Here is a 24,463-nt window from a genome sequence, read left to right as displayed (position 1 = left end):
AGGGCCCTGGAAAGGGCCCTATATAAATCTTAAATATAATTTACTACTATAATGAGCCAAGAATGTCTGCGTGTCCTGCGTGTGACGTCACTCCATGTCGGCCAGCCCCCCTCATTAATAATCATGAACAGGTAACGTCTTCCAAATGGACACCACCCCCTCCATTAATAATAATTAGCGGATGACGTCACTCCACATGGGGGGGCGAGGCGCCTCCTACCCCCTCCTCAGCGTCAACTTACAACCCTCACTACAAAGGCAGGTCCCTCACGTCACGCTATTGAGACATAGACGTAAAAAGGACGTCATGGTGAACAAGGGATTATAACCTTAAAATGAAATAGGTCTGTGTCACCACGGCCTTACAAATTTCACACGAATTGATGCAATCACGTCGCGGTCTGCTTTTCGCTTGCAAGTTTCAGATTTACTGAAATACACCTGTCCTTGCCGGGCAAAAGGCTAGGAGAATATAATTAGTTACCTAGCCTGTGGCTTTATGTCACTCTTTGAGTCTTCTTATCCAGTTAAACCCTCTTACTTTCAGTTGTGGACTGCAAGACCGTTAAGCTCATACACAGAACCCTTCGATTGGTGGAGTGGTATACTAACACGGTGGATGACAACCAACCGATGTAGATGGCTGCAGGCTAGGAAAGATGTGACCATATTTATGGGACCATTTTGCCAATATCAAAGTATGAAAAATAATAATAGGTTTTATTGCCAGAAAGGGTAAAACCTATTCTTATTTTTCATCGCTGTTAACCTGTTGAGAGGTACAAAGGTTTAACGGCTGCAATAAAATAGACATTGCTTTATTCAAGCACCTTATTATATTGAGCCTGTTCTCGTTGCAGGGCCCAAACGAACTGACAAAGACACTTCTCAGGCGACTCAATGAGTCACAGCAGCTGTTTGTGGCGCCAGCCATGGCCGGGGAGAAGTTCATCATCCGCTTCGTCATCACGTCTCAGTTCACCACAGAGGCGGATGTGCTACGGGACTGGCGGCTCGTGTCGCAGGCTGCTACAGACCTGCTGCAGGGCTCAGCAGCCAAAGACGACACGAGCGGAATGGAGACCTGCATTGTGGGCGGCAGAGAGGAAGAGACTACCCTTGACCACCAGAGTCAAGTCAAGGGTGTCTAGAGGTCATGGCACTGGCCAGGAGTTAAGAGCTCTCTCGTGCCAGATGGTGGAAATCTCCCTGATATTCACCAAATAATGTTGTATTTACTTGAGGGCCTGATTAAAAAAGTTTGAGATTTTATGATCACCCCCCCCCCCACCTCCTAGAAGTTTCTAGATCTGCCTCCATTGATATTTTCAACATTTAATTTGGAAGCGATGTAATACAAGTTGTGGGTACTGAATGATGGGGGCATATGGATAGATGTTCTTTCATAAACAATTTTAATGTCATTTTATCTTTTATTATTTGTTTCTTTCGGTTAAGTCACGTCTAAAGATAAAATAATAAATTAAATTAAATAATAGAATACGACGTTTCGATTGCAACACAAGCAATCATCATCAGGTATAATGAAATAGCGACATAAAATCTAACCAGAAAACTATAGACAGACATATTAGCAGACAGATATCACCAAGATACATAGCGAGAGCAACACAGGTAACAGAGAGGGGTGATCGTCTCTGTGTGGTGGCCTTAAATAGACAGAGGGGGGGGCGGAGGGTTAGAGAAAAAATTAGCATATCAATGAGTGGTCAACAGACGTGGTGCTGCGAATGCGATGGCATGGCAAGCAAGCCTGAAAATCAGGAGAAGGACACACTAAAATTAAATAACCTAGTAAAATATCGAAATGTAATGTAATACAACACAGAGGGTCGGTCAACACACAATTAACGCATAGCCTGGTTGATTACGTATTTCAAAGATTGCTAAGTTAGAATTTAAGTGTGAACAATCTAAAGAGAGGACACAGGCAGAGAAAACAAGTCGCCAGAGAGAGAGAAAAAAGATAAGCTTAAAACTTCCCCGTAGAAGTGGTTCAATCTTAATTTTAGAACTTTCGTGACTGCAGGAATTATTATTTGTTTCTTTCGGTTAAGTCACGTCTAAAGATAAAATAATAAATTAAATTAAATAATAGAATACGACGTTTCGATTGCAACACAAGCAATCATCATGATGATTTATTATTTTATCTTTAGACGTGACTTAACCGAAAGAAACAAATAATTCCTGCAGTCACGAAAGTTCTAAAATTAAGATTGAACCACTTCTACGGGGAAGTTTTAAGCTTATCTTTTTTCTCTCTCTGGCGACTTGTTTTCTCTGCCTGTGTCCTCTCTTTAGATTGTTCACACTTAAATTCTAACTTAGCAATCTTTGAAATACGTAATCAACCAGGCTATGCGTTAATTGTGTGTTGACCGACCCTCTGTGTTGTATTACATTACATTTCGATATTTTACTAGGTTATTTAATTTTAGTGTGTCCTTCTCCTGATTTTCAGGTTTGCTTGCCGTGCCATCGCATTCGCAGCACCACGTCTGTTGACCACTCATTGATATGCTAATTTTTTCTCTAACCCTCCGCCCCCCCCTCTGTCTATTTAAGGCCACCACACAGAGACGATCACCCCTCTCTGTTACCTGTGTAATAAACGACTGGACCACGATGTCTGGCTCAGTGTCCTTTATTATTCGGTTCGTGCTGTACACCCACACGGCTGTCTTTACTCTGTAGCTTCTCCACGGTGCTGACTCCAATGTCGGCCCGATCCACAACAGCAGCTCCGCTGCTGTTTCTCTCACACAGCCCCCCTTGGCTGTACTCTCTGCTGCTCTTCTCCCTCCGCAGCTCTCACAGCTTCTTGCTCTCTCTCTCTCTCTCCGCAGCTCCTCCTGGCAGCCACACCGCTGCCTCTAACAAGCAGCCCCCTCTCTCTCTCTCCGCAGCTCCTCCTGGCAGCCACACCGCTGCCTCTCACACGCAGCCCTCCTGGCTGTCTCCTCCCCAGCTGCACACCACTCCGCAGCTTCCTCTTATCTTCGGGGTTGGCTCCCGATGGCCGTCGGCGCCCCCCCCTCTCCACACTTGCCCGCGTGGCCTCACTCTTTTCCGCTCACACCCCGACTGCCTTCCCCTTCCGGTTTACCCGCTTAAGGCCCCCGAACCTTCCCCCCACGTCACATGACTCCACCCCCCGTGACGTCACCTCCGGAAGGTCGCTTACGCCCGCATTACACCACCCTCCCCCGTAGAAAAATCCCAGCCGACCTCGGCTGACCAATAGCAAATCGTAATGCGGCGAACCGAGCTTCCCCCCTAAAGGACACTAAGCATATAGTGTAACAGCAAGAACAACAACAACGCAATTAACATCAACGAACGTACAAAAGCATGCAATAAATACAACTGTAAGAAAAAAATAACAAGACAGCAACAATCAACGAAACGTAAGCGATTTGGAACGTGTGCGGGTCGCCGGCCCGTCCCGGACGGTCGGCGGCCCACTCGCAGAACGGGAACGCGATGAAAGTCGAGGAATGACAGGGGGTAATCCCCCTGTCGTAGCCGGAAGTCCACCGACGTCCCGTGTCCCTAAAGAGTTAGTCTTGGGCTTGTCCTGTGACCGTGCCCGCAGCTGGGTCGGAAGAGCTGCAGGGCTCGAAGGTCCCGCAGACCTGGCAGGCGTCCTCCGAGCAGGGCCCCTCGTCCCCCGCAATGTCACGGCCGGCCTGTCTGGAACAGGTACGACAGGCGCTCTAGCGAGATCAATGGACGCAGGCAGGGGAGAGTCAGCAGCAACAGACCCCGGCAAGGCAACATTGGGGGATGACGCATCATGTAAGGGAGCAACATATGGTTTCAAGCGCGACGTATGCACAACCCAGCGACGAGACCCAATCTGGACGCGTGCTGACTGTGGGTTGGGAACCGCAATGAGGCGTACGGGACCATGCCAGGGTTTGTGCAATTTCGGCGAGGTCCCCGGACGTACCTGTGGACAATGAAGCCAGGCTAGGTCCCCAACCTTCCAAGGGCACTCCCCCTCAGACCGTCGCGCATATCGCTCGTTCCGGGCCTGGGCTTTGGCCGTAGCCACGCGGGCATTCTCCCGCGCCTCCGTGACTCGGCGAACCGTGTCCTGAATGTATTCAGGAAGTGGTTTACGCGGTCCCTTCACCCCAGTTCCCAATTGCACATCCACCGGCGGCACGTTTTCCCGACCATACATAAGGTAAAACGGCGAATATCCTGTAGCCGCATGAGGCGTCATCCTGTACGCCGAAAGCACCCCGGGGATGTGCAGATCCCAATCTGATTGTTGTTCACTCACGGTATGGCAAAGCATGGCAGACAACGTCCTGTTCAGCCGTTCAACCATACCATCCGTCTGCGGATGGTATGGGGATGTCCGTACTTTCTTAGTCCCAAGGCCCGCGCACACTTCCGCCAATAATTTAGAAGAGAAATTCCTGCCCTGGTCCGTGAGGAGTCTCTCAGGCGCCCCCTTATCCATAATATACCCAAACAAAAAGGCGTCGGTAATGGCCGCGGCCGACTGATCGGGCAACGGCCAGGCCATCGGCCAACGGGAGAGGTACTCAACCCCTACCAGCAAATATTTATTACCCCTCGCCGATGGTGGAAAAGGTCCCAATATGTCCAGCGCCACCAATTCATTGACTCGAGACACCTGAATCGACTGGAGAGGCGGCACGTAAGGATGTTTCGGCGGCTTACGTTGTGCACACGCAGGGCACGCGCGCACGTGCCCTACGACATCTGTCGCCATGCCGTGCCAAAAATAATGACGTTGCAACGTCAACAAGGTCTTCTGCACCCCCAAATGTAAGAGAGTGTCACAATGGAGGGTTCTAATCAACTCGAACCGCAAGGACGTTGGTACCACCAGGCGCCAACGTTCCTGGAACCCCTCCCGCCACATAAGCAGACCATCTCGGAGAGCGGTTTGCGGCCCCACAGCCGTACTCGGACTCCCATTGTCCTTAGCAGACCGCTTCCGCAAGGACACCAATGACTCATCCATCATCTGTTCCCGGATCCAGACAGACCGCGGCAGATTCAAAACCCCGTCAGCCGGTCCCGGTTCCATCGGAGTGTCCGACTTCTCGACAGCCAACGTGAGCGGCTGAGGGGGGTTTGGAATCGGCGAACACCTATGCGTCCCCGACTCACATTTACAAGGGGCGCGCCGCGGTAATCTGGAAAGTGCGTCAGCGTTCGCATGGCGCACTCCCTTCCGATGTTGAATTTGGAAGGAAAATTCCTGTAGCGTGTCCAACCAACGTGCTAACTGTCCGGATGGCTGGTCAATTTTAAGGGCATATTGCAAGGCCGCATGATCCGTACGCACAATAAAAGAACGACCGTAGAGGTATGGTCGAAATTGCCGTAGGAAAAAAACAACCGCCAATAGTTCTCTGCGAGTGACACAGTAGCGGGTTTCCGCAGGAGACAAGACTCGGCTACCATACGCCACGACACGCTCTACACCCCCTTTAGACTGTGATAACACCGCCCCAATACCTGTGTCACTCGCGTCCGTATCAAGAATGAATGGGTGATCGAAATCGGGATAATCCAATGTTGGGGCCGTGGCCAATAGATCACGCAGACTCCGAAAGGCCGCCTCCTCCGGCTGTCCCCAAACAAACTTCCGTCCTTTACCCGTAAGGAGATGCAAGGGCCTCGCAATCGTCGCAAAACCCGGCACGAATCTTCGGTAATACGAGGCAAATCCCAAAAACCGCCGAACATCCCCCACGGTGGCCGGAGTCGGCCAATCCCGGACGCACGCCGTCTTTTCCGGATCCGTGGACACTCCCTCAGCGCTCACGATGTGCCCCAAATAGCGGACGGACCGTTGCAGTAGGTGACATTTCTTTGGTTTGAATTTCAATTTGGCAGAACGCATCCTCGTGAACACTGTCTCCAGCCGCGTCAAATGTTCATCGAATGTGCGGCTGAAGACAATGATATCGTCCAAATATATAAGACATGTCTCCCACTGCAACCCCGTCAAAACGAGCTCCATCAATCTTTGAAATGTAGCAGGGGCCGCATTCAATCCCATCGGGAGACAGTTGAATTGAAATAACCCCTGCGGCGTACGGAATGCGGTTTTCTCCCGTGAGGACTCGTCAAGGGGAAGCTGCCAAAATCCCGAAGAGAGGTCCAGTGTGGAAAAGAACTTAGCCCCCGACAATGCGTCGAGGGAGTCATCCATACGCGGCAGGGGGTACGCATCTGCCACCGATATCTTATTCAATTTGCGGAAATCAACACAAAATCGCAATTTGCCATCCTTCTTCTTAACCAAAACGACTGGAGCGCCCCATGGGCTGTTAGATGGCGATATAATGTCCGCAGCCAACATGTCTTCCACTGCCCCCCGTACGTGTTCACGCTCCGCAGGACTCATCCGATGCGAATTTAATCGAATAGGGGCAGCATCACCCGTCTCAATGTGATGGTAAAGCAAGGAAGTGCGGCCCAAATCCAAATCATCGGAGCTGAACACATCGGAATATGTCAACAACAATTTACGCAGCGCACCACGTTGCTCCATGGACAGGGAAGAATTTTCGTCACATAAATGAGCAACCCAACGATCATCCGAACTCCTTGGCTCGGAAACCCCAGCAACAACTCCCCGGCTATGTGGACAATCATGGGTCGCAAACGCCGTAGTGGCATGTGCCACAACCGTACCGGCCGGGACACGGACGTTTTCTCCCCCCGCATTAAGCACCTGTAAAAACGGTAATTGATCCGGCCGGACGATGGTCTGTGCCCCCACTAACGCCAACCCGGTTGATATCGTGGCGGACGGTGACAACAAGACCCCTACTGCTCCTAGCCGATCAGGCAGGGGCTTCCGATACCGCAAGGGTATAAGCATCTGTGTACCAGGTGGGATGTCCACAGATGCGACGGACAGCGCCTGCACTTGTACGGCCGAAGCAGGTCGCCCCCAGGGCGACGGCAGGAACGAGATTTGACGGCCCCCCGGCAGTTCAATACAATTCTCATTGATTTTGATCAAAATGGGCATCTTAGCCAAAAAATCGGTGCCTAACAAACAAGGAACCGCCAAAGATCTCGATATCAACACAACACCCGAGGCCGACACATCCCCAATAGATATCTTAGCATCCACCTGACCCACGATACCCATGCTACCCCCGTTCGCAGCGACGCACGACCCATAAACCGGACGCACAGCCCCCGACGGAATGCCCAACAGATGGAAAATGACATCCGATATAATAGTCGCAGACGCCCCCGAGTCAACCAAAATGCGCACGTCCACACCTTGTATGGACCCCGGTACAGTGGACGAACCCGTAGCGGCCGCGACAACTCTCCGTGCCAATTTGCGCCACTGCGTAACTGAATGAAAAGGCCCCGTCGATGGCCTTTCTTTAACAACAACAATAGGATCGCGCAACACAGGTGGTGGGTGAGGTGGAAAGCCTTGCCGAGTGTCTGGTGCGTGCCGACATGCCTGTTTCGGAGGATCTTTAGCCGACTTGACCGGTGCCGAGGCCTCCTGCTGCGGCGGAGCCGGGAAGCGGGCCCAGCAGTCTCTGGCGTAGTGGCCCCTACGCCCGCAGCGGAAACATTCGGCCTCGTTGCGCCGAAGCGCAGGCCTCGCCTCCTGACGGCCCCGTTCTGGTAGCACCGCGCGCGGTCTCGACCCGCCGCGTCCCGTCCATGGAGCGGAGGCGGCCGTCAGTTGTTGAGGGCCCCGGTCATCCGGAACATAGACGGCCTGCGCAGGGTTCCACCCCAGCGCCTCCCCTTCCTTGACGGGCCCCCCCGTCCACGCCGTCACTTGTTTCCAGCGACGGAGGTTGAATTGCGCATCGAGACACTTAGCAGCCATCCGGGAAGTTAGCTTCTCATGCCCACACACAGGCATGGGGATCCCTAGATCCCGAGACAGCTCCAACATTTTCCCTAATATGAGAGGCTCAAGCAGGTCCTGTGGCGTCTCAGGATAAGCTGCCATGGCCAGCTCCAGCACCGCACCCCTGAACGCCACGGGCGACTCCTCTGGTGCTCGTTGTCGTTGAGCGAATCACCGATGCGCATCATCTGGTGGCTCATAAGCATCGGCCATTTCTTGAAAAACACCACATAAAGTTGCCTTCTTATCGGTCGCTATGGAACGGAAGAATCGGACAGATTCGTCGTCCAGGAGAGTCGGCAACACCTCCAAAGCCTCCGCATCGGTCCATCTTGCTGTGCGTACCGCCGCCAAGAAGCGGCAGGCGAACGCGCTCCAGTCCCCACCGACGGAAAATTCTTTAACCGTTGTAAGGTGGCGACTCCGACTCCTCTTCCCGCCGTCTTCCAATGGTGGTGGTTGTGATGGCAAATTCAAAATGGCGTCGGCCCGCGGCGTGGCCAAGATGGCGGTTTGGCGCCACGGAGCGCGCAAAATGGCGGCCTCTTGCCGCGTGGGCAATGGCGGCGGCAGGACAGGCAACGAGGCGGCCCGCGGAGCACCACTTGCATCATCCATCGTCCCTGGCGCGACGAGATGGCATAGATGCGCCAGGACGTCCTTAAGTGCCTCCAGTTGTACCGCCATCGCTTGCCATCGTTGATCCGCGTCTGATGATGTGGACGGACCCGCCACCGCGCCAACATCCTCCACTCCTGTTCCCGTGGTCGCCTCAGCCGGGCTCTCCTCCACCACCCCAACAGGATCCGTGGTTGGAGGGAGTTCGTCGTCGTCGGACGAAGAAGCCGATGCAGGCGCCGGAGTAACTTTCTTCCTCACTTGTTTCGACATGCCGTTGCACTTCCGACACCAGTGTAATAAACGACTGGACCACGATGTCTGGCTCAGTGTCCTTTATTATTCGGTTCGTGCTGTACACCCACACGGCTGTCTTTACTCTGTAGCTTCTCCACGGTGCTGACTCCAATGTCGGCCCGATCCACAACAGCAGCTCCGCTGCTGTTTCTCTCACACAGCCCCCCTTGGCTGTACTCTCTGCTGCTCTTCTCCCTCCGCAGCTCTCACAGCTTCTTGCTCTCTCTCTCTCTCTCCGCAGCTCCTCCTGGCAGCCACACCGCTGCCTCTAACAAGCAGCCCCCTCTCTCTCTCTCTCCGCAGCTCCTCCTGGCAGCCACACCGCTGCCTCTCACACGCAGCCCTCCTGGCTGTCTCCTCCCCAGCTGCACACCACTCCGCAGCTTCCTCTTATCTTCGGGGTTGGCTCCCGATGGCCGTCGGCGCCCCCCCCTCTCCACACTTGCCCGCGTGGCCTCACTCTTTTCCGCTCACACCCCGACTGCCTTCCCCTTCCGGTTTACCCGCTTAAGGCCCCCGAACCTTCCCCCCACGTCACATGACTCCACCCCCCGTGACGTCACCTCCGGAAGGTCGCTTACGCCCGCATTACACCTGTGTTGCTCTCGCTATGTATCTTGGTGATATCTGTCTGCTAATATGTCTGTCTATAGTTTTCTGGTTAGATTTTATGTCGCTATTTCATTATACCTGATGATGATTGCTTGTGTTGCAATCGAAACGTCGTATTCTATTATTTAATTTAATTTATTATTTTATCTTTAGACGTGACTTAACCGAAAGAAACAAATAATAATTCCTGCAGTCACGAAAGTTCTAAAATTAAGATTGTCATTTTATCTGATACATAGTTTTTGAACTTGAAATACACATTTGTCATTGGGGGAATAAAGGTAAAGTTATTTTTGGTATAAAATATAATTTGGGAATGTACTGTATACTATCACTGCCTGGACATGCTTTAAAACCTCATGCCCATTGTTCTGTATTCCATGGGTCAGAGGAGAAATTGGTACCACCTATGGTGAAAAGTCTTTAGTTATTGAACAGTTATAATATGTAAAGCTATAAACTTTTATTTATCAGGTCAAGCCCGATCAGCTATTAGCTCTTTTTCAGAAGCAACCTGGTCACATATAATAGCGCAACGAAGTGCTTATCATGTGACAATTTATAGCAGCTAAATAAACGAAACAAATGTTTTTAAAGTTGAGGGGAAACCACAAGGGAGAGAGACACGCAAACTCCAAATATCAGCAGGCGTCAGGGTTGGGATCGAACCCACGACCGCTTGCATACCCAGCAAGGGAGATAATTTTACACTGCGGTACCCCTCTCGCCACCTAGTTTTGGGAGAAGTGGATTCAAGCCATACAATTTAAATTCCATTTGCACATAAAAGCAACTGCTGAGGTGGCATTGCACAAAATATCTTGAATATCCCTAAGCGCCATGACCATAATCACCAACAGCACTATGAGATTGCTCAGTTGTAAGTTACAGCCATTTAACGAGCATCTGCTGAATGAAAACCTCCCAATTCAATATTGGTCACAGGGGTTGTTTGACCATAATTCAGCATTATGGGCAGTGCAGGTTAGAGAATGGTGGAGGATACCGCCCGCCACAAACGTTGGCCGTGACCAGGAATTGAATTCGGGTCGCCGAGATCATAGCATAGCACGCTGACCACCATTGGCACATGCAGACTGCGTGAAGATCATCACGTGTTGCCAGCAAATGGCAGTATAGATATTTGTCATTATATATTATGTGTAGGTGTTCGCTCATAACTCTGCTTTCGTATGACACAAAAGACTAAAAAAACTGAGTTGGCTCGGTGGCTCAGGAATTGAGCTGGATTAAAACAAATCCCAACTGGTGTCAGATATCAGCCTCTTATTATTAAAAAGAGGCATTACTTCAGCACCATGGTTCCACCTAACTTTATGACTAACCTGACCCAACTGGACATCTGTGAAAAAAGAGCTTCATAGCACATCGGATTCCTCCAGGATGAATACTGATTCTGATCCCTCCTCTGAGGAATGACTTGGCTCAAAACCCTCATGCTCGTCACTCAGAGCTTCACTTTGCCGTTGACGATGCCCTCGTAGATTTGTCGCGTTAGCGGCGTGTAGCTGCACGCTGCATTGTCCAGGTAAAACAAGGGCGCACGGGTGAGCGCCGGGTTGAAGCCCTCCTGCAAGAGGTGCGTCTTGATCTGCTTGAATGTGCTCGTCAATTCCAATGCTTCCTGTGTGACAAGGGGTTCAGGGTGTGACATCCGGAATGGTAAAATAATTAGGAAAACACACTACGAGTAAACAAAATAATCACAGATAAAACCTGCCGCTGCTAGACATCTGTCAAAATGAGTTTTGTAGCTCATCGTTTTCCTCCAATATAAATAAATATTCTGACTATGATTTTGAAATAAAAATAAAAATGTGTAAACAAACTAAAGGATGCCTGCTGTTCTTTGGTATAGATTGTATCAAATGCCCATATGTTCATGTAATGATGTTAACATTTTGCGCATGTACAGCAAATATTATTTACAACATTGCCATGATCTGAAAATAACTCCAAAAGCCAGAGTTTTTCTACTCGAGTAACCATGGGGCAGTGATCATCAGGAGTATGTAGCCCTTAGCAAGTGGTGGAAAGTCTACATTCCTATGGCAGGGTGAGCTAGTATGTACTTCTTTTGCACCATACGTAGTCAACCGTGCTAATCGGAGAGATGTGGGGGAAGGAAAAAAAATCAAACACTGTAAAACTCAGTGGTAGCACAGTGGTTGAGTGCAAGCTTTGCAATCAAAAGGTTTTAAGTTCAAAGCCCTGTTGGGGATCGACCTGAGCCCTTCATCCACCCATCCATCACGATCAGCTATAATCAAACTGCTGGATTAAGGCCTCTCCATATCTCACAGTCCGGCGACGCCACTCTGTAGGCTCCATGGCGGACAACCTCTACCTGCAAGCGGATGAAGGGCGGGCGGGCGTAGGTTGGCAAGTGTCCTACAACGTGGCGGTACAGCTCCGGGCCGTCGAGCGAGTGGCCCTCCTCGAGGATCACAACTGCCATGCCGGCCCGGCCCTCGTTATCTGAGAACAAAAAACGCAGCCACCAGCAGTGGTGGTGGTTCATAGTGATATTTTTTATGGTTTCAAACTAATGTTCAAAGCGTTTATGCGTTCGCTCTGTCCGTCCAGAACTACAACTCTCATAAAGATGATCCAATATATATGGACCGGTAGTATAAAGTTGTCTAGCTATTTTGGACTTGCCTTATTGAAAACAAGATAAACTGATAAAAGAATTACTCAAAACGTTTGCCCTAAAGGTTGCCCATCAATTTCTGTACTGATAATTACACACATTGGTGTAAGAATCCTCTATGCTTAAGTGTTACTTTTTATAACTTGTTTAACTACGTTCATTATCAACAAGAACAACGAGTGAAGACAAAGAAAACGTTCATAACATCACAAAATAGAAAATAATATACATTTATTCAGTGCCTATAAAACGTTTCTTAGCATGTGGTTACCCCCATGAATATTATATTGACGACAATGATTGATGACCACTTATATATAATGCGAACATATTGTTAATTTGGTGAGGGCGATCCGATACATGTTTTACTTCAATAACTAGGGGAAAAAATGAGATCAACATTGATTAAGCTCGTGATATATGATTGCCGAGGACAGGCCCAGAGGCCCAACATGCAAAGCGGCCAGCAACACCCCACCCCGCATTATTGAAAGTAGATAGGTCATCGTTAATACATCTCTTGAATTGAGCAAAGTTATAAGAACTTGAACAGTTGCGAGGGAATAAGAAGACAGAGGTATTTTAAACTGCAGTGTGGTGTGGATGAGACAAGAGTAGTCTGAATAGGAATATTTATTTATACTGGAGGAATTCTACGAGCTATACAGTTATCTTTCACAGATGTCCAATAGGGGCAGGTAAGAACGTTACAACAACAATCGATACAAAAACACGATAGCAGTACAAAGTACAAAAAAGGTAAAGAAATCAGCCAAAAACATACAAATAAAACGAAACCATCCCCACCCTACCAGGCGAAGCCCACTGAGGTATTAATTAGTCTGGAAGATTGAGTCCCCAACATGGGAGCAGGAGGAATCACTGAGTGAAGTTCACGGGGGCAGAAACCATGGTAGTAGCGATAGAAGAGTGGCGAGAAGATGCTGAATCATTCATCAATCTGCTTTCCATTGAAGTTTTGTTTTAAAGTCGATCATTAGCTGCGCCACCAACTTGGGATGGTGACACCATACACTGTGACTTCCTTGATGAAGTCCAGGTCACTCAGAGTGTCTGCCACCTCCATGGTCGAGACGTTCTCACCTTTCCACCTTATGGACAGAAACAAGGAATCCACACGAGTTCAAGCCAGTCGGGTGTACCCGAGGTCGCTCGCAATGGCCTAGCTCTGATCACTGAGCTGACATTTCCAAAATAACTACACCTACATATATGAACCATAACCAAAAGTAGGAATACACGACTTCCATTTGGGAGGAAACTAAAAACCACAACTGTAATTTGATGATGCTGATGATAATTCCAGATGCTGATGATTGATGAGTGTCCTAGGTACAGCATTATAATTTATCTGGAGATAATCTAATAGAACACAATCGATGAAGACCAGGGGAAATCACCTCTACTCTGCTTTCTGGGATCATCCAAAGCAGGGACAGAGGGGAAGCAGGAGGTAGATGAGACATCAGGAGCGTGAACTATGGACCTGTCTCTTATGCGTTGAACTGAAGACAGAGATAATGAAAATGAGAGCGACAATCACCTGAAAGTATCCCCAACCCTGTCGATGAAGTAGATGAAGCCTTCTTCGTCGATGCGCATGATGTCTCCCGAGTTGAAGTAGCGGTCCCCATGCATGCAAACGTTGTGCAGAACCTTCCTCTGCGTGAACTCGGCGTTCCCCAAGTAACCATCGAATGGCATGTGCTTCGAGATCAGGGCCACCAGGAGACCTGGCTGTCCTGCTCCATTAACCCACATGCCGACAAATACAAATATCCCACATATAAGCTTTAACAAACTTAGGGCAAGTACTGTTCGGGAGCAGCTATGAATGCAAATAATATTTATGAATCTCCTCTTGGTGTGTCTGCCTTGTTATTGAGCTATGGTCGTCAGTGTCTGGCGCCCTCACCTCTGGGTAAGGGGATGCAGAAGCCTTTGTCATCACGCACTGGTCCATCCTTTTCATGGTCATACTTAACAAGAACATACTTTATGAGGAGCTGAAACGAAGTAAAGCCACACGAACAATTTCAAGGTCACTCATCTTTCCCTTGTAGTCCTCCCGCACAAGGTATAGTTACGTAGTGCCGTAGATGGGCCGCACTTACCGGTAGTGGTAGACGGGCCCATCTGCAGGCGGTACCTCATACCGCCAATGGAGGGGCTGCAGTACCAGCCCAATAGGGGAGGGGCTGCTGGGGGCTCAGGATCCCAGACAGCTAAGCCCCTCGGTGCTACCAACGGGGGGGGGGGGAGGCTGCTGCATAAAAGGGCACCTCCCCAGCCGATCGGGACCCAGTAGAAAACAGAAGCCGAAGACCAGCTAGATAGGACCCTGAGACCCCTAGCGCGGCAGTCCTTATCAGGGCCGGGACTCTGTGCGGCTCAGTGGTGAGACCCTGGGAACCCCTGGCCCGACGTCCTTGTAAGGGCCGGGTCCAGTGGGTCAGTGGTCGGTACTCGCACCCTGGCTATGGCGAGTTAGAATAGCCTCCCCCTACGCACCCAGAGCCGGAGGACCCTGAGTGTAGTCCTGTGTTAGGGCACGTTAGCTCGGAGGCAGTACCTCCCCAGACAGTGGTATAGGAGGACAGTAACCCTGAGTGTTCTGGGACTGTACTGCCGAGCGAGGTGGTTTAATAAATACTGTTGCCTCCAAGAACCGTCTCTGGCGTCTCCTGAATCCACAACACTACAGTTGTTACCTTTGACTGCTGGGGCAAAGACTGTCTTACAAATATTTTTTAGGTCTATCTTTAATTTCAATCAGGAGACTTACATTTTTGTGAATTTTAAGACACTGTAGATTTAAACTACTTTGTTTGCTGCCTTACGATTATGATAGTTAATTTTCTGCAAATTATACTTTGTAGTGTATTTCTTCTTGATTTGCAGTTCATGTCTTGCTTACCTTGTGGTATGTATTCATTTGCATTCTTAATCATACAATATTCAACGTGCCAAAGTCCATCTGTGTAAGATGCCTGTGGATTTGGCCAGGGCTTACCTATCGACCGTTGCTCATGATGATCCCAATTTGAACAAAACCTGGAGGGCCCCACTCAACAAGGTCTAAATGCTCAGCAACAGCTAAAGCAGCATTTTCACCTCTCATGGTGATCAAGAGTGTTATGGGTCGATATTAACCAGGAAAATAGATTATTTACGATACTGTGTTGGCACAAGTAACCCAAACTCAACACGTTTCTTAATAACGCTGCCTTAAAATTTAAATATATTAAATATTTGTGCTATAAAGAAGGGCCATTGCCCTACACATCACCAATTTCTACTATTTTCCTTTATAAGGTCATAGTGTGGTTGACGAACGTGTTGAGTTGTTGTTAACATCGTCCCAAGACAGCACACCCAAAATAGAGGCACACTCCCTAAGCTAACCTTGATCCAGGCGGTCTGCGAAGAAGGAGGTGTGGCAAGAAGCCAGGATTTGACAGCGGAATGACAACAATAATAACAACGGCTGAGAAATTACGACGCACACGCAGGAAGGGCAGGTCCCGGCCGCAGGCCCCGAGCTTTCCATCCACGTTGACGAAGCCCACGTTGCCCTCAGTGGCGCCGTAGAGCTCACAGAATCTCACGTCCCCGTGCCGCTCAAGAAAACGCGCCCACACGTCTGCTCGCATTCCGTTCCCCACGGCCATGCGTACCGAGTGCACGCGGTCCAGCTCGTTCTTGACACGGCACGCGAGGGAGGCAGGGAGGGTGGGGAAAAGAATGTTCCTTGAGCGAAAGTTCGTTTTCGTAGCATCTATGGAGAGGACATGATAGTGTGTGTGCCATCACTGACAATGCAGGAAATTTATAAGGTGGTGTACTATCACTGAGTAGGTGTTTTGGCACTTATGCTGTACTGTCAATTGCTCCGATGTGTTGTCGGTGTTGTTATCGTGTGTCGTTGGGCATTATGTCTGACATTTTGCTCTGCGTGCCTAGAAGCTTCTTCACTGAATTTCTGAACTGAATTCACTGAAGTATGTTCAACCCCCCCATGACCCCCATGCCATTGAGAAGCACTCCTCATGCAGCAGTGCCTTGACAAAAAGGGCCGTACATGTCCACGTACATGGTCCTTATTTTGAGAGCCCATCACCTGCAATTGCTTGATCCAAATATAAACGCGCATTGATCGGTAACGAGGCAGCACTTGGCACCTTGGTCTGGCTGAGGAGGTAGCGGCAGATCTCGCCGACGTACTGGAATACGGTGACGCCGTGCCGGCGGCAGTCTCCCCAAAAGTGGCTCACGGAGAACTTCCTCCGCAGAACCAAGCGCGCACCTGAAGCCAGGGGATGAGACGACGAGACAACACGGGGGGTGGATAATGGGATCAGTGCTGGTGTCAGTTTAACACGTGGTAGGCTTTCGCGACCAATATCACCCATAATAGAGGTTGTTTTTTTGGGTTAGATTGCGTAAATATATAATTGTGCCGTTAAGCCCGCCACCACTCGACACAGCAAACTAGTAAGGGTTGTCACGTAAACAGAACATGCCAATTCGTCATTAGTACAGCACACCGGTTTGTTGGAGAGCCAAGCCACAACATTTACAATCTGAGTACGAAGTTTCGCCAGTAATTACAACTAGCTTCATTAGGCGACAGCCAAATTTGTGAAGTCTAACTCTTTCGTTCCTTATATAGAGGCGTAGATGTGGTGATCACGCTTCTGCACTCTTGCAAGGTCAGGTGTGTGCGAGGTCAGGTATCATATGACCTCAGTCAACCTACGGCACCTGGGTCTGTCCCGTGACCTCTTGCCAGCGAGCCTTTGACCCGGGCTTCAAAGTGCACCTGGCCTGGAATAAATGCCATAACGTCACCGCCACGTCGTGGCGAATTGCGGATGCTGTTGTTGGTCTGGTGTCATCCCATAACCCGAACGCAAACTCTAGACCTTGTCCTAATCTTAACCCAACCCAAGCTGTAACCCTGTGCTCACCCTCATATAAACCCATGTTAAAACCCTATTCATACCCGACTCCTCACCTCAACCCAAAGCCTCCGGTTAACCCTATTCGTTATGCCCTACATTCGTGGTTCCCACCCTGTGGTCCGAAAAGGCTGTGGGAAGTGGTCCATGGAACTGGTCGATTTTTTTCTTCTTCACAAAGCACCGTATTTTTTTTACTGCCCATTGTACAACTATTTCGATTGTATCGCGACTCGTACACACAAGTTGGCGATTGACTGAATGTGCTCATTTGCTGGCATTGGTTTACTGACGTTATAACACATCAGATTATCACGGTTGGCTTTGTACGATGCGAAATAAGTTCAACATACATGCATATTTGCATGGTGGTCCACCAAACTAATCTTAGCACCGAATCATTTTCTTACCCTCAGCTTATTTCCAACAACACGAGCAATCACCCTCTCCAAACCAGGGCAAAGATCCCCCGTGTAGCCTTTAACAGACTGTTGGGGCAAGTGCTGTTAGCGAGCACCTGTGAAGGCCGGCACTTGTGGCACACGAGGGGGTGTGGTTGGTTAGCGCCACACCCGGTCACCTTTGTCTCCCTCGTGTGGCGATGTTGACACATCAGACCAGGTACTCATTTTAACGCTGAGTCGACCTTTCAGGAGGAGGCCCAAGAACGGTTCAGATAATCGTCACTGGTCTTGACCGTGAGCGGGAATGGAACTCGGGCGGCTGGGTTCGTCGTGCAGCGTAGCGCTAACTGCTCCCAACGACATCTCCCCACGCAAGCAGAGAAAGTGAGACGCACAGTGCCCCCTCCTGGATAAAGTTATATAAGTGCGCAAGATGAGCAAGCAGCCAACGTTCATCATTGGAAGTCCCTTGTCAGGATCAAAATATAAGAATAGGTTTTACCCTTTCCGGCAATAAAACAGGTGTGAAGATGTATAAACACCAAACTGTGGTAATATCTGGTTAATGCAGACATGATTCCTTGCAAAAGGTTTCAGTTTGGTGTTTAAACATATTAACACCTGTTTTATTGCCAGAAAGGGTCAAACATATTCTTATAGCCAACGTTCAGTTTAAATCTGAACAATGTAGTGTGTACATGCGAGGCAATGCAACTGACAAATATGCAACTGCCATTGCAACCGTGATTGGCTCTGCTGGTGGAATTCAGTGTAATAAACTCCTCCAGGATAAATAAAGATTCTGAGTAAAGATTCTAAATGACATGGTCAGGTGCAAGTTCAATGATATCAATTAGCAGTAAACATACGTTTGCATGTGTAGGAATTTGTTTCGAGTTTATTTTGTTGAACCAAGCGAGACAGTTAAGAGACCAGGATAACTTCATTTTCAAGGGTGACCTGGGACACTGTTCTACCTGCAGAGGGCAATGTTTGCTAAGTTGAGTATTTCAGGTAATTTTATAACTTGGATCCTGACAGAGGCGCACAATGGCCTTCTCGTGCGAATGACGTCAAGGGATATTTAACATCCACTATCAAGCATACGGCGCATATTATTATCGTTAACCAGGGCAGTCGCTGGAATTGAACCGTGAACCTTTGCAACATGCGGGAACACACTACCGCTATAGGTTTGGCTCCATTTCTAAGCGACAGGAAAAAGTGATCAAAGCAATGCTGCTAATCATGTCACGTTTTTTGTCGACTATGGATTACTCAAAAGATTAGGAGCGATTCACGAGTATAGTGGCATAAAATGGGTCACTAGGGCATGTAGCGCTAGTTACTGGCAGAGAGGGGGATCTGTGGGTGTAGCAGCCCAGTCTGCCAGCAGGGCATGTGATAGGCCGGGGAAAGGGATGTCAGGCAAAGGTGACGGAGGGGACACGTGAGGTGAAGCTGGAAACCTTCTGGTAGGTTCCAGAAGGGGGCGTGGCCGAGGGCAGAGCTAGGCCACGCTGGGGGGGATGAAAGGGAGGCCCCGACTCAGGGTTGGGGCTGTTGTCTGGAATGGAACTGGTCGTGCTACCAAGTCTTCGTCTCCGTCTTCGTCCTCATCTTCACCTCCTCGGCGTTGTTGGTGAAGCAGTGTGCTAGCTGTCCTGACCATCGAATAGTTATCCCCTGTACTTGTGATGGCTAGAATAAAGCAGAGTGCCTCCTACTATTAGTGTCTCTGAAGTTAATCACAAAATTTGGTGCCAGAAGTAATAAAAAAAAGACAATTCTCTTAATTGTATTTATAGGGAAATAAAAGTTTCCTTTACAATATCAAAGTAAACGAGGAGGAAAGCTCTTACCGTAGCGTCATTGAAAGAAGAAGATGACGGGGAGGTGATCGCCCCAGACAGCCCTGGAATTCGGGACCCCGGTAACTGGTCCCAAAGAGGCGGTACCGGTAGAGCAGCGGGCAGGAAATGACGACTCTGTGCTGCCGTCGTCTGGAGGAGGACGGCTTGTACGCAAGGCGCGCCTCGCGGACCTACTATCCGCGGCAGCAGTGCTGGTTGTGCACCTGGAGGTGGAGGAGCCGGAGGAAAGGGGCAGCGAGCAGACAGCCCTACCGTCGCTGCCGACCAAGCGCAGGAAATGGCGGAGCTCCGGCCCGCTCGAGCGTCCGCCATTTTGTCGATCAGGCAGGAATCGCTTCTCCCCAAATTCGACCTGCCGCCAACATCTCGCCTGGAGGTGCCTTCCCTCAAGAAGCGGCTGTTGTTCGTGAGGGAGTTTCGATGGACAACCATCAAAAATCATGCGGGAACTCTTTGAGATATGCATCTTAGTTAAATGAAGACATTTGGAAACGTTTTGAGAAAACAAGATGCAAGGGTAACAATACAAATGTACAAATTTACCTGAAGTAATAATTTAAATAGTTTATTACACAATCATTACAGCAAATTAAGTATTTACATTTATATAAAATCGCGTAATGTTAAAGAAAACGTGTTAATGGATATATTTTAAGATATGTAAGTAAAAAATATATATTCAATGAATAGGGGGGTCCAGGGAAGATCAGATATTGCTTGCCACGAATGTTTAACATGGCCAGACTTAATTTGGTAAGACTTAATTTGGCCCAAAAAGTATTCATATCTTTTTTATTTACAGAATAAAAAAACATGTGCAAGAAACATTTTTTTTTTTATAAATTCAATATACAATTTATTTGCAAGCTGAGACTGTAGGTAGGTTATTTGATTCAAGTAAAATTCCTTGTTTTATTGGTTATTGAGCAGCTCCAACACTATTATTAAAACTATGGTAATAAGGGGACCGTTTGTGTTTTGTAACTGTTGATGCGTGATCTGGGCCAGGCATTTAACCCGGCCTCCACGGAGCTGCAGATAGTGATGACGGACTGGCTGGTGAACATGCTGTTCCTCCCTGACACCTTTCGACATGATCACCCAGACGGATGTGGAGGTGGGGTCATACAGGTCCTTCATCTATATCATCATATTTGCAACACTTTGGTTTACGAAGCAGTACATTTAAAATCTAAATACATCTAAAACGATCAACATATTGCCAGAATAGGCAAGAAAGATTAGAAGCAAACATTTAAGGGGTGGAGAATGGAGACAGACAGTAGACCATAATTAAAAGAGTATGGAAAGAGTAATAGAGTATGGATTCCTGCAGTCATAAAAGCTTCAAATCAAAATAGACAGGAGAATTGATAGGATGGCGCTGTGGGAAATACAAGTTGGAAGTGATGTGTTTAAGAAGAGATTTTAACGCTAGAAGGGGCCAGTTGATATAAATGAGTGATAGCAATTGTCATATTAACCGCAATGTAATAGTGACATACTGTCACATGTGTTCATCAGGGTGCTTGCATGGCCTGCATGTGTAGCACAGTTGCCTCCAAGGTCAGTGGACCATTTTTTGTAACTTTTGATCAATTATAATTATTAATGGATCAATTAGTTGCACTCATTCCAAAAATATGTGTGCGTGTGTACAGAGCTCAGTGAGCGATTCTACCATGCTGGCCCTCCTGACGGCACGGACACGCGCTCTTACACAGTTACGCTGGGATGTCCGCCAGGATGTCGGCAATGACGCACTCCTCAGCTCACGACTTGTGGGGTACACCTCAGACCAGGTGTGCCAGTCTACACTCTCTAATGCCCGTGTTCACCTTATGTTTCAAAATGTATTTCCCTCCCCACAAATTGTAATTTTAATAGAAGAACATTAAGCATTATCGTACGCTTTTGATGAATGATGCTTCAATCAGAGGGTGTGGAAAATGCTCCCTGCTTCTCATTTTCGTAACTTTTCGCTCTCAAAACTTATACCTAATTGCACCTCCGACTAGCACGTTTGGCTAAGGACTGTGCGAACGACGTTCAACATACATCCATACACAATTACTGAATACGAATGAAGGTGAATTTTTACTCCCGCCAGGCTTACTCGTCAGTGTTGAAGGCGAGCCTCGTGTCGCTGGTGAGGCTGCGCTCGCTGCCCATGAACTTGGAGTTCTCGCTGCGCGGGGAGACGCTCCGACGCGCCGTGGAGGAAGACCGAGCACAGGGACTTGTCCCGTTCTTCGTGAGTTACTTAACTCCAAGCGTGAATTTGTTTATCGATGCAATGTGCACCAACATTTATTATTACAGTACTGCACTTTATTTGATTACCCAGAAAAAAACCCCATCACTGAGTGTCTGGGGCCAATTAGACAATTTGTTTTTAGAAAATTTTCATATGTTTATAAGATACTGGAACATCTAAGAGCCTACACATGTGTAGAGGTGATAGCTACTCATTATTCGGGGACCTACGGTACAGCGTTGCCTCCCTCGGTAAACGGTCGGGGTCAGGGAGAGGTGAGAGCGGATCGTAATCACAGATTCCTGCCAGACAAACGGCCAAGGGTCAGATAAGGTGAAAGAGGATCCAAACGACAGATTGGGAAGAACCAATCAGAAGGGTCCACAAAGTAGCGTGGGATTGGACAAGCCCAGCCACGAACCAGTATAAAAGCCAGAGCGCTGAGAGCTCTGGCCCGGGCTGAAGAAGATAGGACCCTGGACCAAGCCTTCTCGCCCTTCTAAGGGCTGAGGCTCAGTGTTCCAGCGGTCAGGGGAGAATAAGTCCTGGATAGGCAGGACCCTGTGTCCCAGCCTTCCAGCCCTTCCAAGGGCTAAGGCTCGGCTGTACGTCCTTAGGTTAGCAGGTAGGCTGTGTGTAGGTCCCGCCAAGCCCGGAGGCTGTACCTCCTCAAGTTAACGGGTAAGGGAACCATATACCCCTTGTGTGTTTGGGACCGTGTCGAAAGAAAGGCAATAAACAGTGTGTGCTTCAAAGGAGTTTATTCGTCTGTGATTCAAGACACTACAATTGGAGTCAGAAGTGGCTGAATAAAAGATGGAAACAAGACGAACAGCCCTCGTGCAAGGTCCGGACGACGAGAACTCCGACTTACCTGCGGGGGTTGAAAACGCCACTGAAGATACCAGCGTGCTGCCGGCCGCCAGAGGACCCGAGAGCGTGACCGGTGTCAGGCACGCTAGCCATAAGTTGTATTCCCGTACGGTGTGTTATAATAAACAAGTGTGCCTCCAAGACAAGTCTCCAGAGTCTGCAACACTACATATGCAACACGAACAGTATGGCTCAGATGATGATAGCTCTCTTGGTAAAATAACTACGTGTGTATAATGCTTTCGTGCTCTCACCACCGTGCATCTTGTGCGTGTATAGGTGTGCGCAACCCTTGGCACAACAGGCGTGTGCGCGTTTGACAACATGGCTGAACTGGGTCCATTCTGAGATCTGGTCTTTGAATTTCTCTTATTCCTAACACCCTAAGTTCATAACCGTTATAATCGCACCTCCGATTATCACGGTTGGCTACGTACGGTGCGAAAGAAGTTCAGCATACATACACAAATAAACTGAGCCTCGTCTCAATTGGTGCTTGACCAGAGGACGCCAAAAGGCGTACAGCTCAAAGACAATGCACTATGAAAGTAATGAGAGCTCGGGGTTGTCAAAAGAAAGCCGTCTCTGGTGTGGACCAATCAGTTTCAAGGACAATGCATATATTATCAGAGTGTGTTTTTTGTTTGCATTTTGACCACAAGTATTGTGGTTAATGCACACACGATTCCTTGTAAAAAAAAGATTCAGTTTTGTTGCCAGAAAAACGGGGAAAACCCTTATTATATTTTGGTACTGGCAAAGGAGGTCTAATGATGTAGACACTTTAGGTTTGTTTATTTGGATTTTATTTTTCACTGCTCAATGTCAGATATTTATATGACCTGGAAATCATATATACCTGTTTAATATGCTTAGATTTCCTGTCTTCTCGGAAGTGAAGTGCCAAAGAGTGCTGTGACAGCATTCCCACCCCACTGGCAATCGACTGATCGGTTTCTCGAATGCTACAAGGGCATTCAATTTAAGAGATCCCACCCACTGACACCTCTTGAACCAACTGTCACAGTTCAACTACGTAATCGCATGCCTCTTATTGGCCAGCCTCCCACACTTGACTGCACGCTAAGAGCCCGACTCACTGTGCCAGGGTGGCGGACAAGCGGAGTCTGCAGAGCACGTTCTGCGTGGAGCCGCACTAACAGCACGAGCACTCCGGTTCGGTCACAGACTTCATGGTGGGTGAATCTGCTTCACTAAACATATTTTGTTCGTAAAATGGCATGCATTCGTGGAAGAGAACAGTTTATGATCCATTACATTATGTCTAGGCATACCAAGCCAACAGCTCTGATATTCTTGGTGCAAAGAATATGATCGTCTTTATACAATCTTAAATAATTTCACAAACACACCCGAACATTTTATGTGGGTATATTTGCTCTGAGAACACAGCAGATAACATCCTAAAGCACCATCTTGGCAAGATGTCAATAAAATCAGTTACTCTTGCTCTCTTTAAAATAACATAGTTTAGCTAAGCAAATTGACCTTAATATGAAAGTCTATTCTGATGTATTTAACAGCGGTTCCGTTGTATTGAACATGTTTCTCTGCATTCTGTAAGAAAAACACATACAGTGGAACCTCGGTATACATCGTTAATTCGTTCCAGAAGGTAGGACTTATACCGAAAATGACGGATACCAAACGAATTTTTCCCATAAGAAATAAAGAGAAAGGGAATAATCCGTTCCAGTGGAAAATAAATGATATTTTTATGGCATATACATTAATGGGGTTGTATAAAATAATTTAGACACGAATTACTAAAATGCATACAGAAGCCACGTGACCGCGCTGCTGCCAGCTGCGCTGGTCACGTGGCGTGCCTCAACCCCACAGGTCGCGCGCGCCTCGACCCGGGGCTCCACCCTCCATGGGGGCAGCCCCCCACGTCCCCCGCCCCTCTCCCCCACATCCCCCACCCCTCTCCCCC

At 48.5% G+C, this 24,463-nt stretch overlaps 3 protein-coding genes across 6 annotated transcripts in view; 2 read left to right on the top strand and 1 right to left on the bottom strand.

Moving 5' to 3' along the window:
* Positions 1-1,498, top strand: part of LOC144742123 (histidine decarboxylase-like) — a 48,319-nt gene extending 46,821 nt beyond the window's left edge. For all 4 annotated transcript variants that reach the window (XM_078624625.1, XM_078624640.1, XM_078624632.1 and 1 more), the window contains one exon: positions 861-1,498. In XM_078624625.1, coding sequence (XP_078480751.1) covers positions 861-1,151 — 291 coding nt within the window. In that variant the 3' untranslated portion in view covers positions 1,152-1,498. The remainder of the gene's footprint in view (positions 1-860) is intronic.
* An 8,226-nt stretch (positions 1,499-9,724) lies between these two features.
* Positions 9,725-17,123, bottom strand: LOC144734770 (long-chain fatty acid transport protein 2-like). Its single transcript, XM_078617138.1, has 8 exons — positions 17,108-17,123; positions 16,319-16,443; positions 15,644-15,838; positions 14,053-14,143; positions 13,681-13,879; positions 13,131-13,228; positions 11,811-11,941; positions 9,725-11,087 (listed from the first exon to the last, which is right to left on the bottom strand). Exons 1-8 carry the CDS (start codon positions 17,121-17,123, stop codon positions 10,911-10,913), a joined length of 1,032 nt encoding a protein of 343 aa, XP_078473264.1. The 3' UTR covers positions 9,725-10,910.
* A 1,800-nt stretch (positions 17,124-18,923) lies between these two features.
* The window catches only part of LOC144734761 (aromatic-L-amino-acid decarboxylase-like), a 30,588-nt gene continuing 25,048 nt past the window's right edge, over positions 18,924-24,463 (top strand). The window contains exons 1-6 of the mRNA XM_078617126.1: positions 18,924-18,936; positions 19,452-19,629; positions 19,701-19,782; positions 20,385-20,507; positions 21,038-21,178; positions 21,487-21,630. Of these exons, the coding sequence (XP_078473252.1) occupies positions 18,924-18,936; positions 19,452-19,629; positions 19,701-19,782; positions 20,385-20,507; positions 21,038-21,178; positions 21,487-21,630 (681 nt within the window). The remainder of the gene's footprint in view (positions 18,937-19,451; positions 19,630-19,700; positions 19,783-20,384; positions 20,508-21,037; positions 21,179-21,486; positions 21,631-24,463) is intronic.

The sequence above is a fragment of the Lampetra planeri genome, chromosome 3 (assembly GCF_965212315.1).
Source record: "Lampetra planeri chromosome 3, kcLamPlan1.2.h2, whole genome shotgun sequence".
Classification (NCBI taxonomy): Eukaryota; Metazoa; Chordata; class Hyperoartia; order Petromyzontiformes; family Petromyzontidae; genus Lampetra; species Lampetra planeri.
Note: the sequence above shows the minus strand (reverse complement) of the source record. Positions and strands in the feature narration are given on the sequence as shown.